The sequence below is a fragment of the Scyliorhinus canicula genome, chromosome 13, assembly GCF_902713615.1.
Source record: "Scyliorhinus canicula chromosome 13, sScyCan1.1, whole genome shotgun sequence".
NCBI lineage: Eukaryota > Metazoa > Chordata > Chondrichthyes > Carcharhiniformes > Scyliorhinidae > Scyliorhinus > Scyliorhinus canicula.
Genome location: NC_052158.1, coordinates 90,548,128 through 90,561,400, shown reverse-complemented (window position 1 = coordinate 90,561,400; position 13,273 = coordinate 90,548,128). Strand labels below are relative to the sequence as shown.

The following is a 13,273-nucleotide window of genomic DNA, read 5'->3' as shown; positions in this document are numbered from 1 at the left end:
GTCAATTCTGGTTGTGAATGACTATTCCTGTAAGTATGTTGCGTCGAAGTCGGCAACAACAGAGATTAAAGTGACAAAATTGTGAAATATTTGTGAAGCGTGTTCTGCCTGTATCTTCTACTCAGATAAGGGGCTGTAAGGGGTAGCATGGTAGCACAGTGGTTAGCACACGTTTCACAGCGCCAGGGTCCCAGGTTCAATTCCCAGCTTGGGTCACTATCTGCACTGAGTCTACAGTGCTAATGTAAGCCTGCTTGTGACAATAAAGATTGTTTTAAAAATTATTCAATTGTTAATCTATCTCACAGATGTTTCCTGATTCATTGCAAGTCATAGGGATTCATCCCGCAGTGTCATCAAAGTGGCTACATTCTAAATGGAGAAGTGGTACCTAAGAGCCAACCTTTAGAGAAGCTGACAAAGGCTGGAGGCAGACACTTCAGTTATATATTGCTTTTTCAGGAGGAACATGATAGGAAAGGGCCCAGCGGAGTTGCTCTTCAGATGCAAAAATCTGCACTAAGATGCTGGAGATCAGAGACATCACTGATCATCAGAAGGTTTGAGATGATGATGCTGAGGAGGAAGCTTTGAAGTTTTACGTGGATCAAAGAAGGAATGCCATAGTCTAATGTGATGCTAGGCAATGAAATGTTGGTTAGATACAAGACTCCAAGCAAGCTGGAACACAGTCTTTCTCCCAGAATCTTACTGTCATCTCCAAGTCTGGAAATAGGGTGACTATCTGGCCACCAGAAGAAATACAGAGTAACATAAATACATCACGTCAAAAATATTAGTGTCATCGTAGTGTTGTGATGCAGAATCCAGAGTCCGAGGTAAATCTAATTTCAGGCCTTGATGAGTAGACAATGGAGCAGCAAATAGCAGCTTAGCATCGAGGAGTGGTTCAAAATTTCTGGCCTAACCAACATTTCAACAAAAAGGCACCTGTACCAAGAACTGGAGACTCCAGAGTTCCTGACAGCAAGCTGAGAGTTTACAATCCAGAGACACAAATGATGATTTGATGACTTCTGAAAGGGAGCCGATACCATCAAGTCCAGGGACACTAACCAGAGTTCCTGAGAAGACAGCACTTGGTGTTTATCTTCAAGATGCTACAGTAGGGAATAAAACACCATCTAACCTAGGGCTAGAACATTTTGGATGGCAGGGTTTCCCTTCCCCCCTCTCCCCCCCCCCCCCCCCCCCCCCCCCCTGCCCTAAACCCATCTGAAGAATGTTCCTTCCAGCTCTGGCTGGCTGACAACTTTTACACGCTTTAATGAACATCAATTGTCGCAAGCAGGGCTTCCATCCCTCACTCGGGAGGAAGTCCCACCTTAGAGGACTTCAAGCCAATCAGATTGGCCAACAGCTCTTAAGCCCCAGGACTGAAACACAAGATAGGTTTTCAGGGTAGTGAGTGTAGGGAAGTCCTGGAAGGGTGTAAAGTGGGTGATTGGGGTGTTGGAGGAGAGTGGGGGGGAGGGGGGGTGGGGAGGGGTGGTGAAATGCAATACAACTTGAACAGGTTGGAAAGCCCTTAAGTGGAGGGCTTCAATTGGGTCAAGGGTGAGCAGCACCTTCGAGGCCTTGTCTACTCCAACATAAAATCTCTGCAAGGTTGAGACAGACAGATACCCAGAGGGAAGCCCATTCCTTCAATTCTATGCTGCCCCCCCTCGCCAACAGGGGGCTGGTGGAGCATGAAATTCTGGCCCAGATTATTCTGACTGAAGTAATACATTGATTTTGGAAATAGACACATTTCTGATTCAGAGGGAAATAGATGGATATAGATGTACTGGCAGAGCAAGGGTATAAATTATGTTTGACTTAAATGTAAGTTGTGGAGGCTAAATACACTAAATTACCTTATCTCATTTGCACATTATTTTCTACATCAGCGATAACAATCAATATATGTGAAATGGAAAAAGCTGCGTTGTTACACCCCACCCCCACACCGCCAAACTTAAGGTCAAGATACATTATTGTCGAAAAGTAGAGCAGGTTTAACTCTGTATCACAGGATTATGCTTAATGACTGACACTATGATGAAGGTTAAAGTTTCTTTTCCATTTCCAAATATTAATTACCCACAAAAAAGATTAACTGAAACTCATTTGACATCACTTTGATCAAATTAATTCCACCTAATTATTCAAAGTATCCACAGACTTTTTCTTGTTTTACTAAAAGTGCAATTATTCAGGTAAATTTTCTGAATTTGTGCACTGCAAAGAACATTCACATGCTTCAAATGCACATTTGAAATGCAGGCACGATTCTTTAATTTCAATTAATATTCAGAAAATCATGCACAACCTTCCAAATTCCCAATATGAGTTGCCAATGGACAAGGAAAGTGACTCAATCGAGTTCACCGCATCTCAGCTGGCGTTCATTAATTATGTTTGACATTTAGAAAAAACTGAAATAATCATTATAAACTGATGTTACTACAAATAATTTGCAGCTTAATTTATTTGAATATTTGTTAATTGCTTTAAGAACAAAGAAGAAAAGGATTAATTTTCCTAGTTTTTGGCCCTAGGGAATGTCATAGAATCATAGAATTTACAATGCAGAAGGAGGCCATTCAGCCCATCGAATCTGCCCCCGGCCGTTGGAAAGAGCACCCTACTTAAGCCAACGCCTCCACCCTATCCCCATAACTCAATAAGCCCACCTTACCTTTTTGGACACGAGGGCCAATTTAGCATGGCCAATCCACCTAACCTGCGCATCTTTGGACTGTGGGAGGAAACTGGAGCACCCGGAGGAAACCCACGCAGATATGGGCGAACTTGCAGACTCGGCACAGACAGTGACCAGAGGCCGAAATCGAACCTGGGACTCTGAAGCTGTGAAGCAACTGTGCTAACCACTGTGCTACCATGCCGCTCAATGAGCAAAATCAGTGGAAATAAGGCATGAAGTCATTAGAGCCCTGGTCGCTGCCATGCAGGCAGAGGGCAGTGGCCAACATGATACAGATCTCAGTGTTCCAATGCCACTCACAGGATGGCACCTGCAATCCAGCAAGCTATGAGGATTACTGAGGTGCCATCCTGTGAGTGGCAGTGGCTCCATGGAGCATTAACCTGTTGTCCTTTTTCAGGATGACAGCTTTCATCCTCCCGTCACTCCTGCTCAACCAGTGCTGTTACTGCTGCCTCTCAGCCAGCTGAAACTGTTGCCATGCATTTAGTAGTGGTGCTGTCCAAAACCAGGCCTTCTAGGCGCAGACCTGGTCAAAGACATTCTCTCAGGCCATCTGCAGACTTCCTCACGGAAGGTCAGGTCAGCAGTTTCCACCAGTCTTGCTGCACCATAGGAGATTGACAAAGATACCCACAAGTCAGGCACTAAAGGGATGCACAAGAGTGAATAGATTTTTTGTATTACTGATATGTTGTTAGAGAAAGTTATTGAGTGACAGTTTCTGCAGTTGACCTTTATTGAACAATGATGACTAAGAAATCTTTGTGATGTTCTTAAAATGATGCAGTTTAGGGACTAGTAGGGTCATGGTACGAGGTGGGAATGTTCATCATAAGCAAAGCCTCAAAATGAGGTCCTTTTACTCTGTCCAGTTGCATGTGGTGGATGTGGTATCCTACCTTCCACATCCACTGTATTTTCTCCCTCCTCCTCCTGGGTTGACATCTGAATCCTAAGAAATAGTGGCTTGACCCTCATAATTGCAAAGCTGTGGGGGACATAGACACAGATATTCTCTTGCCATTAATTTCAGAGATATCTCTGAGCGATCTCTGCAGCAAAATCTTTGCTGTGGTTTATTCCACGGTTTTGCCAGTGATGTCATAGCTTTCATCGAAGACTTCCTGAGCTCAAGAGGTAGGATGATGGAATGAAATTATCATTTTTTTAAAAATAAATTTAAAGTGCAAAATTATGTTTTTCCAATTAAGAGGCAATTTTAGCATGGCTAAATTCACCTACCCTGCACATCTTTGGGTTGTGAGGGTGAGGCACACGCAGACTTGGGGAGAATGTGCAAACTCCACATGGACAGTGACCCGGGGCCAAGATTGAACCCGGGACCTTGGCGCCGTGAGGCAGTAGTTCTAACCACTGTGCCACCTGCTGGAATGGAATTATAAGGCATATAAGGAGCAGGTAGTGCCTGTCACTGAGCAGCCATCCTGCGTTGCATCTTGCAGGTGCAAAGGTGGTCAATACGTTGGACTGTCACTCGCATAGTGGGCATTCATTGAGATTAACTTTTGGTGTGGTTGGATACTAACTACATGAGAGAGTGTTGGACCATGTGATTGCAGTAGCTCTTCCTGTATGCATTGGGGTTTGGGAGGAGGGGAGGGGTGTGTGTGAAGACGAGCTAGTGGTTGTGGTTCATTTGGAATTTCAGAAGGCCTATCAACAAAGTCCCACACAAGACATTAGTGTGAAAATTAAAGCGCATGACATTAAGGGCAATGGATTGAGATGGATAGAAAACTGGTTGGCAGAGAGGACACAAAGTGTAGGAATAAACGGATCTTTTTCCAAATGGCAGGCAGTAACTAGTGGGGTACCACAGGGATCGGTGCTAGGACCACAGCTATTCACAATATATAATAATGATTTCAATGAGGGAACAAAATGTAATACTCCAAATGTGCAAATGGCACAAAGCTGGGTGGGAGGGTGAACTGTGAGGAGGATGCAGAGATCCTTCAGTGTGATTTGGACAAGTTGAGTGAGTGGGGACATGAATGGCAGACGCAAATGTGATATTATAGACTTTGGTCTCAAAAACTGGAAGGCAGGTTATTATGTGAATGACTATAAATTAGGAGAGGAATGTGGTGATATGCCTATAGGCTATATCATTTGTCTTTGAATGTGAGGGGATTATGCAACTTTGGTGACTTAAAATTTTCATTAATCCACGATCAGATTGTCTTTGGTGTGCTTGATGATAAGCTCCGGGCGATGTTGTTGCAAGAGGACGATTTGGTGCTCGAAAAGGCAGTGAAGATTTGCTAGACGAGCGAGATTGCTGCGTTAAGTATAGGCGCACTCTGCTCAAAGAATTTTGGTGCCAAAAAGGATGAAGAAGCCAGCGCCATTAGTGCTGTGACGCACGTCATAAAGAAACATGGTCCCAGTGCGGGTGGCCATTTTATGTGGCCGATAGTAGCCGCTGCCACCATCTTGTGCCAGAAATGTGGCACTCGACATCTGCCACGGCAATTGCCAGCCTACGGAAAAGCTATGCCCAGGTGTGGCCTGTTGGTCATTTTGCAAAGCAATGCTTTGCGCGTTCCACCATAGATCATGCACGAGTGGTGCAGGCTGTAGATGAGATCAACACAGAAGATGAATTTTACGTTGATCTCAACGCGCCAAGAAACCACATGACTAACAGAAACAAAGATGGAAGCACAAATTGAACAAAGCATGAAGACAATCAGAATGTTCTAAACAATTTCATTTCCGTACTCAAATCAAAGGTAATGCTCAATGATACTTTCATTTGGTGTGACTTTGATCCTAAAACGACAACCAACCTAATAAATCGGCATGTTTTGTAGAAGGTAAATGTGAGGCGAAACTTTTTTCATGATAGACTTCGGCATTAGAGACTTTTGATGTTTGAGAATTAGTGCTCTCAGTAGCAGCCATTAAGCACACAATACTCTTTCATATTGTAGATTTGGATGTGGACTCAGTAATTAGTATAAAATCATGTGAATCCTTGAATCTAGTCGAGCGGCCTAATCTCCGAGGACATAACTGGTCACCTGAACACCGTGAATCACTGCAAGGCATTACAGTGTGTTCACGGTGTATGAGGATTTAGAAGAAATCCTAGTGGAAGACGACAAACCAGGCATAGGGACAGAACTGACTATGGGCATTCGCAATCCTGGGTAACAGTCTTGAAGAACATGCATAGACTCAATGGCATGATACGAGGAGATGATGAACCCGTATTAGAGCATCTGCGAGATGTGAGTGTTAAATGGACAGAGAATGAAAAGCTGTAGAGCTTCACTCGGGAGTTAACATTCGGGCCTAATGAGTATTTCACGAATGAGGTGATTATTAAAGTGTATCAGGTAGACTCACAGCCGCTGTGCGTAGATGAGGAGTAGATCATCGACTCCACAGGCTGCACAATCAACTGGAGGGAAGGCAAAAATGTAACAGTCCAAGCAACTCGGACAAAAGCAAACCACAGGGGTCGAAGCAATCAAAAAACAGCAGCAAGAGCCACATCCAAGGAATCACTCTTTAACTTTTTCAGTCCCATTTAAGTTCCACAGAGTGAAATTTTAAGCTCAGCTTTGGTGACCAAATAAAAGGTTGATTTTGAATTTGGTGCACTATTTCTAAAACATGTAATTCCGTGTGCTGAGTTACATTTTGTAGGTGAAAAGACTCACAATCATGCTGAATCCAAGGGCAAATACCATGAAAAGCTGTTGGAGGTTACTGACAATGATAAAGGTGAGACGGATGATGAACACCGTGAGCTGATTGTACAGCTCTTCTCTGGCAACACACATGAGGCTCCAGAGATATGCCTCCGATGGTCTGCAAGCAATCACGAGGTGGTCACGGGGGACGCCCGGACTCTGTGGAGAGCAGGAGTTTGGAGATGGCGCATGCAGAATTCAAGGCTGCTGATACTACTGACGATCGGCTATTGAGGGAACCAGAGGTGCAAGAAATCGAACCGATCTTGGGAGAATAGGCCTCGGAGATATGTGATGTCCCGCCGCAAGTTCTGGAGACGGCTCCAATGGACTCTGTGGAGAGCGAGAGTTTGGAGATGGTGCATGCAGAATTCCCAAGAGTCCCAATACCGCAAATGAGTGAGAGGGCACGGTCTGGCTCCTGTAGGCAGGCTCTGCTGCGGGGCCCTCCCTGAGCGTCCACCAAGGCTGCAGCAACTGGGAAGATGCCAGCAACTCCTGGTTGGATGTTGAATTACATTGCCTGCCGTGGGTTAAAGGAGGACATGGCAGTTACCCCCGTGCCCAACCAGGTTCACTAGGCTGACAGCGGCCTCGGCCTGCATTTCAGGACATGCCCATGCATGAACCCTCCCATCCCCACCCCAACTTCCGGCTGTTCCCCTTGACACATTGGCCACCGTGCTGCACCCCTCGCACAGGTGGTGCCTGGGGCTGGGAAGGGGGGCCTCTGACTCCAACTCCCTGCCATGTCAGAGAAATTCTCTACAGCCCCTGTCCTGCGATCTTCTGTGGGATCTACTGTGGGCGCCCAGTGTACGTGGGCTGCATGATGCCCCACCAGCAGGGTGGCGGCCAGTTGTGGTGGGGGGGGGGCACAGTGGGCAGTCAGTGAGCACGCAGCTATGGCAATGGCGATTCATGGCTGGCACCCTAGTCCCAGGGGCACACTCCACCCCACGATCCAACCATTGATTGCCCCCCACCATTCCCCCTGGCCCTGGCTAACTCCCACCCGCCCCCACCCCCACCCCCAGACAATTGCAGGACTGGCAGCCCACAGGTGCGCCTTTTGGAACATGTCTTACCTGCTCTCTCTCTCTCTCAGCAACCAAGGCGCCTTTTCCCAATTTTAAATGCCACAAGTGAACCACACTGTCGGTACTTCCGCCTAGCTGAGGCAGAGCATCATGGAAGGCATGAAGGATGCCGGGTCATTCCCGTTAATGATATTCCAATGGCCTTTACTGTACAATGTGCATGCCCATGCCGGCATATGGCTTAGAAGGTATTCATGCCGCTGTCAAGGCACCAGAGCATGGCATTCCATTGGGCACCTGGCGCTGACCTTGGTTTTCAGCTCACACGCAATTCTCCGCCCAATTGCGTTTCGCGATTCCAGCGTCACTGGACAGAGAATCCCGCCCTGTATGTTTTCAAGAAGCAGATAGGGGAGAAGGGGATCAAAGGATATGGGGGGAAGGCGGGATCAGGCTACTGAGTTGGATGATCAGCAATGATCATAATGAATGACGGCACAGGCTTGAAGGGTCAAATAGCCTCTTACTGCTGTAGGTTCCATATTTCTATCCCCCGTTAATTTGTCCACAACCGATGTTAGATTGACAACCTGTAATAATACAGTCTACCCATATGTCCCTTTTGAAACAATGGTACAATTATAGCAGTTTTCCAGTCCTCCAGCGCCAGAACAGGAAGGATGCCGAGATAATGGGCAGAGCCTCCACCAACTCCTCCTTTGGTTCTTTTAGTAGCCTGGGATACACTTTGTCCGAGCCTGGTTATATATCCACTTTCAAAAATGCGAAACCTGTTCATATATTCTCTCACTCTGTTTGGAGTATATAAAAGTATACAAAAGTATAAAAGCTATAAATGTAATCTTATCTGAGCATTCTTACCAGGGACAATGTGACACAATCCTCTCCTGTCAGAGTAATAATGCAGTAGCATTGAACTGTCTTCGTTTTTTTCCACCCTGAACGATGGTGCATTCATCTCCTGCATAATGTGAACAAAATACTAAATTTGGGATTGCATTGATTCATGTAATTCGTGATCAGTACATCAACTCACGAAGGATAATAACAATTTGCCTTTTGAATTAGCTTTTGTTTGGCTTAGCAATTAAGCCTTTATCAAAAATATGGTGGTGTTGTCATTTTGGGGAAAAATTCTCATCCACTGCTCCTTTTAATTAAAAGTTGGAAAGTTGTGCACTTGGAATATTATATGCACTTCCAGTGCACAGAAAAGGAGGGATGCTTCAAATGTTTTCTGCTTGAACTCAGTAAATGAAAAGAAAAATTGTGTTATACTCTACAAGTTGGCTGGGTATGTGTGACAATCATACGTTTGATCAGTCAGCAAAGGCACGTGCATTGTCATGCTTCAGAGTCTTCAAGCCAAGCTACTGAGCAAACACCCACATCATTTTCATTACCCAAATCTGGATGTGATGCATAGACTTTTCCAATCGGGACATACCCCTGATGCCTACATCTAGAGCCTGAGATGTTGGTTGCAAGGAGCTGAGGTTTAGGAACCATCAAGTTTTCAAAGAGACACTACTGTAATTAATTTTAACAATAAAACCATACAGTTTGACATCTAGAAATCTGAAATAAAAGCAGATAATGCCAGAAATACTCAGCAGGCCAGGCAGCATCTGTGGAGAGAAAAAACAGAGTTAACATCTGGCGTTTCATCAGAATTGGGAATATTAAGAAACAGAATAAATTTTGAGCATGGTGAGCAGTGAATACATTGTACTACATTGAAACAAGCATATGTCACATGTATACTTCTTTCAATGTAATGTGTTGCATCAATACTCACAGTGCTATTGCCTCCACATTGGAGAAACCAAATACAGATCAGGTGCCTGCTTTGCAGAGCACCTCCATTCAGTCTGCAAGCATGACCCCGATCTTCTGGTGACCTCACATTTTAATTCTCCAATTGGCTCTTACACTGACATCGCTGTTTTCAGACTACTACACTGGTCCAGTGAAATTAGAGTCATAGATGTTTACAGCATGGAAACAGGCCTTTCGGCCCAGCTTCAACATAAGCTCAAGGAGCAGTACTTTATCATTCGATTGGGCACATTGTAACTTTCTGTACTCAACACACAGTTCAACGTTTTCAGACCCTAATATCTGCTTTTAGATTATTTTTTTGCATGTTTGCTTTTCTCTTATTTCCATTTTCAGACACTGGGGCGGAATTCTCCAACCCCCCGCAGGGTTGGGGAATCACCCGGGGCCGGATTTCTCCGCCACCCGGGAATCGGCGGGGGCGGGAATCACGCCCCGCCGATCGGCGGCCCCCTAGTGGTGATTCTCCGGCCCGCAATGGGACGAAGTCCCGCCGCTGACAGGCCTCTCCCGCCACCGTGGTTTAAACCACCTCTGGTGCCGACAGGATTGGCGGCGTGAGCGGGCCCCCTGGGTCCTGGGGGGGGCGATCGCAACCCCGGGGGGTGCCCCCACTGTGGCCTGGCCCGCAATCAGGGCCCACCGATCGGCAGGCGGTCCAGTGCGGTGGGGGCACTTTTTTTCTTCCGCCGCCGCCACGGCCTCCACCATGGCAGAGGCGGAAGAGACCCCCCCATCGCGCATGCGCCGGTGGTGATGTCAGCGGCCGCTGATGCACCGGCGCATGCGCGGACCAGCGAAGGCCTTTCGGCCAGCTCCAACGCCGGGCGGCGTAGCGCCAAAGGCCGTTGGCACCGGTTTTGGCGCCATCGGCATAGTGGAAACCACTTTGGCGTGGTCCTAGCCCCTAAAAGTGCGGAGAATTCCACACCTTTAGGGAGGCCCGACGCCAGAGTGGTTGACGCCACTCCGCTCCGCCGGGACCCCCCGCCCCGCTGGGTAGGGGAGAATCCCGGCCCTGCTCTAAGCACATCTTTTTATTTGTTTCTGTTCCGGACCCATCAAGATTTCCTTTGTCCCTGTAAGACCGGCTCCTCTGTCATTCAATCTCTCCTGTTTACCACCCTATCACAAACATTCCTTTTGTTTGTTTTCCCACCCACCCTTGCCTCAAACCATTTCTAACTTTTCCCAGTTCTGATGGAAGGAAATCAACCTGAAATGTTCCCTTTCTCTTGTGACAGATGATCGCAGACCTGCTGGGTATTTCCAGCTTGTTCAGTTTTTATTTTAGTTTCACATTGTTTCCTCAGCCAGTATCAGCCTATTCATTACAGTTCTGGATTAGAAGATTATCTGCGGCCAAGGGCGCAGAATTCCAGCCTCTTATTGTAGGATTTTCCTTTCAAATCCTGTTAGTAATCCAAACATGTTCATCAGTATCAGTGCTTCAAACTACACAGAGCCTACCCAGCTCAAGTATAGAATCATTGAAGGGCGGCATGTGGTGCATTGGATAGCACTGGGACTGCAGTGCTGAGGATCCAGGTTCAATTCCCGGCCCTGGGTCACTGTCCGTGTGGAGTTTGCACATTCTCCCCATGTCTGCGTGGGTTTCACCCCCCACAACCTAAAGATGTGCAGGTTAGGTGGATTGTCCACGCTAAATTGCCCCTTAATTGGAAAAAAAAATAATTGGGTTCTCTAAACTTTAAAAAAAAGTATAGAATCATTGAGTCGGAAATACAGTATTTATTTGATTCCAATCTTCTATTGGCTATCATCAATTGCTCTTGTAGAGAACAAGCAGAGATTTACTTGAAGAATTGACATCCTTTGTTGCTGTAATCACCCTCTGATTCCAGCATATCATGTTGGAACCCACTTATTCTCAAGGAACATAACTATTTTCTTGCCCAAATCTTTTGAGGGAAAATAGCATGGTTGTAATATGGTAATTACAAGTATGACAAATATTCAATACTTTTATGTGGCATTGTAAAGTAAATAATAGGAATATAAATTGTATTTACAATTTTAATGTGTTATTGCTCATTCAGTGTTTGTTTGCACTGAACTAAAGCAGTCCTAATGTTTATTATTATCCTAAAACAGAAAGTTAGATCAGCAGAATTATACTGGTTGTTAAAATTATGGTAAATTCTCTATTGTTTTTTATAAATTCAGAGTACCCAATGTTTTTTTTCCAATTAAGGGGCAATTTAGCATGGCCAATCCACTTACTCTGCACATCTTTTTGGGTTGTGGGGGTGAGACCCACGCAAACATGGAGAGAATGTGCAAACTCCACATAGGGTACTCAGCGCCATGAGGCAGCAGTGTCAACCACTGCACCACCGTGCTGCCATAAATTCTGTATTTAATAATTGTACAAACTTAGATTGTAGGTTGCTGAAAAGGGAAACTTTCACTTACACTCATCTGGACAAACACAAGACGGCCAAATTCCAAACAGTCACAGTAGTTTATGCTACAGGAGAAAAAGGTGCTGTTTGGTTGGCAAGTCAATTCTGATTGATCAAGGCATTGCACCAATTGCTGCGGCAATTTGTTTCTCTCTATTCAGCAATATTCAAGTTTTGTACCAACAAGCCATGTGTATTATGCTCAACTGAAGCCAAAGAACCCCAGATAAGTCCTTTATACTTGCCTGATATGATAATGAAAGGTAACTGTGCAATGCATCAAGGTTCTCAATGAACTCCATCAGGTTACCACCCAGAGTACGGAGCATGTGATCATATCCAGATCTTTTGCAAAACTCAAAAAAATACTCTCCAAATTGTTTCAGCACCACAGCTGGCTCCACATCTGGAGGTCAAAATAAAAACATGTTACCTTGATAAAACAATAATCGACTTTCAGCAATAATTTGCTCTTATACAGCGCCTTTAATGCAGAAAATATCCCAAGGCACTTAACTGAGGTGGGAGGTGGGATGAATAAGTAAACTGAAGGAACAGATCAAAAGAACCATGGTGGAAATTGAGAGGAGGCTGAAAGATCATTCAAAAGCATGAACTGTGAAAATGTTTGTAAACTGGAGAGAGGTGGAAAGGCAGAGAAGTTCAGAAAGGAAGTTGATTAAAATAGAAATAAGTGGCGGGATTCTCCGTAGCCCTTCGTAACGCGGGTTGCCTGCGAAAAAAATCGGTGTTAATCACTCCGGCGTTGGGGCCTTCTTTAAGGCCGCTATTCTCCGTTCCCGGAGGGGCTAGCAGCTGACTGACCGATACGCGTCAGTTTCTCCAGCTGCAGAAGTGGTGAGACCCGGCGTATTTGGAGTGAGGAGGAGGAGAGAGACAGACCCGGCAGTTGGGGGGGGGGGGGGGGGGGGGGGGGGGGGTGTTCCGGCATTTTGGGGGGGTTGGTGGATGTGTTCCGGCATTTGGGGGGGGGGGGGTGTTCCGGCATTTTGGGGGGGGGGTGTGTGTTCCGGCATTTTGGGGGGGGGGTGTGTTCCCGGCATTTTGGGGGGGGGGTGTGTTCCGGCATTTTTGGGGGGGGGGGTGTGTTCCTGCGATTTTGGGGGGTGGGTGTGTTCCGGCATTTTGGGGGGGGGGGGGTGTGTTTCCGGCATTTTGGGGGGGGGTGTGTTCCGGCATTTTGGGGGGGGGGTGTGTTCCGGGCATTTTTAGGGGGGGTGGGGGGGGTGTGTTCCGGGCATTTTGGGGGGGGGTGTGTTCCGGCATTTTGGGGGGGGTGTGTTCCGGCATTTTGGGGGGGGGTGTTTCCGGCATTTTGGGGGGGGGGTGTGTTCCGGCATTTTGGGGGGGGTGTTCCGTCCCTCCGGCATTTTGGGGGGGGGGTGTGTTCCGCGGCTATTTTGGGGGGGGGGGTGGGGGGGGGGGGGGGGGGGGGGTTTGTGTTCCCGGCATTTTGGGGGGGGGGGG

General features: G+C 46.5%; 1 protein-coding gene across 4 annotated transcripts in view; it reads right to left on the bottom strand.

Moving 5' to 3' along the window:
- Window positions 1-13,273, bottom strand: part of LOC119976323 (guanylate cyclase soluble subunit beta-2-like) — a 42,786-nt gene that overhangs the window by 24,569 nt on the left and 4,944 nt on the right. For all 4 annotated transcript variants that reach the window (XM_038816774.1, XM_038816775.1, XM_038816776.1 and 1 more), the window contains exons 4-5: window positions 12,031-12,191; window positions 8,382-8,481 (exon numbers count right to left, since the gene is read on the bottom strand). In XM_038816774.1, coding sequence (XP_038672702.1) covers window positions 8,382-8,481; window positions 12,031-12,191 — 261 coding nt within the window. The remainder of the gene's footprint in view (window positions 1-8,381; window positions 8,482-12,030; window positions 12,192-13,273) is intronic.